This window comes from Plectropomus leopardus, unplaced genomic scaffold (assembly GCF_008729295.1).
Source record: "Plectropomus leopardus isolate mb unplaced genomic scaffold, YSFRI_Pleo_2.0 unplaced_scaffold87906, whole genome shotgun sequence".
NCBI classification, from domain to species: domain Eukaryota; kingdom Metazoa; phylum Chordata; class Actinopteri; order Perciformes; family Serranidae; genus Plectropomus; species Plectropomus leopardus.
In genome coordinates this window covers 1-935 of record NW_024696911.1, presented here as the reverse complement: position 1 = coordinate 935, position 935 = coordinate 1, and the positions used below count along the sequence as shown (strand labels likewise).

Below are 935 nucleotides of genomic sequence, written 5' to 3'. Positions count from 1 at the left end.
TGAGAGGCACTTTTATTAGAAGAGTTGATGTATCAAGTGTCTCATCCAGGGTTGAGGAAATTAATTTTCTTTGCAATTGTCTCTTCAGATTCAACGGCAGGGCCGGTTACGTCCCCTCCATGAACCTGCAACCGTACAACAACCCCCGGGCTGGCCTGTACAGCCTGAACAGTAAGCTGCACAGCTCCACTCTGAACCTGGCGACCAGCAGGGACCCTCTGGCTGCTCATCCACCCAGCACCAACCAAGAACCAGGTTCTCCCCGTCAGTCCAGAGTAGAGCCCAGTGTGCCCGGGCGTCTCCACAAATCCCGATCTCTGGATGTCCTCTCTGAGACATGGACGCAGATGGAGAGGGACGCTTCCACCTCAAACGGCCATGCACGCAGCCCTAGCAACAAAAGCACTGAGGTCAACTTCTCTGGCTCCTCTTCAAGCAACCAATCGAACCTGAGAGACAGTCCTGCGGCCTCTTCCCAGCCGAGTGTCAGCGACAGCGGACGCAGCAGCCCTGATCTCAGTCTCTCTGACCGCCGTGGCTCTGACACCAGCTCTGACAGCTCTGACAGCTCTAACAGCTCCGGGTCTGTCAACACTCCCAAGGTGCCACCCAGACCCAAAACTGAGGAGATCCTGACCCGCTGCACCACCATGACCCGCAAGGCAGCGCTGGCCACCAAGAGCCGGCTCCACATTCAGCCAGAGTCCGTCCACAGCCGCTAGAGACCCAGCAGCTTCTATCAGCTGCTGGAAGCCACAGGGTCACTCAGCAGCAGCATTCACAGCTCTGCTGTCAGTTCTTGTCTGAGCAAAGATGAAAGATGCTGACAAGATAAATGTACGATTTGATCAAATTTGATCATCTTTGAATAACAATAATGTAGCTTCAGTGAAGCGTCAGAGGGAGCGAAGACATGAAGACGTATGTGACATTGT

At 54.2% G+C, this 935-nt stretch overlaps 1 protein-coding gene across 1 annotated transcript; it reads left to right on the top strand.

The window, feature by feature from the left end:
• Window positions 1–42: 42 nt before the first annotated feature.
• LOC121940472 lies at window positions 43–900 on the top strand. The gene has a single exon (XM_042483245.1). The coding sequence runs from the start codon at window positions 120–122 to the stop codon at window positions 720–722; it is 603 nt and encodes a 200-aa protein (XP_042339179.1). The 5' UTR covers window positions 43–119; the 3' UTR covers window positions 723–900.
• The last annotated feature ends 35 nt before the right edge of the window (window positions 901–935 follow it).

Excerpts from the sequence above, each read along its gene's own strand:
- LOC121940472 (XM_042483245.1), top strand. The coding sequence starts at position 120 with ATGAACCTGCAACCGTACAACAACCCCCGGGCTGGCCTGTACAGCCTG.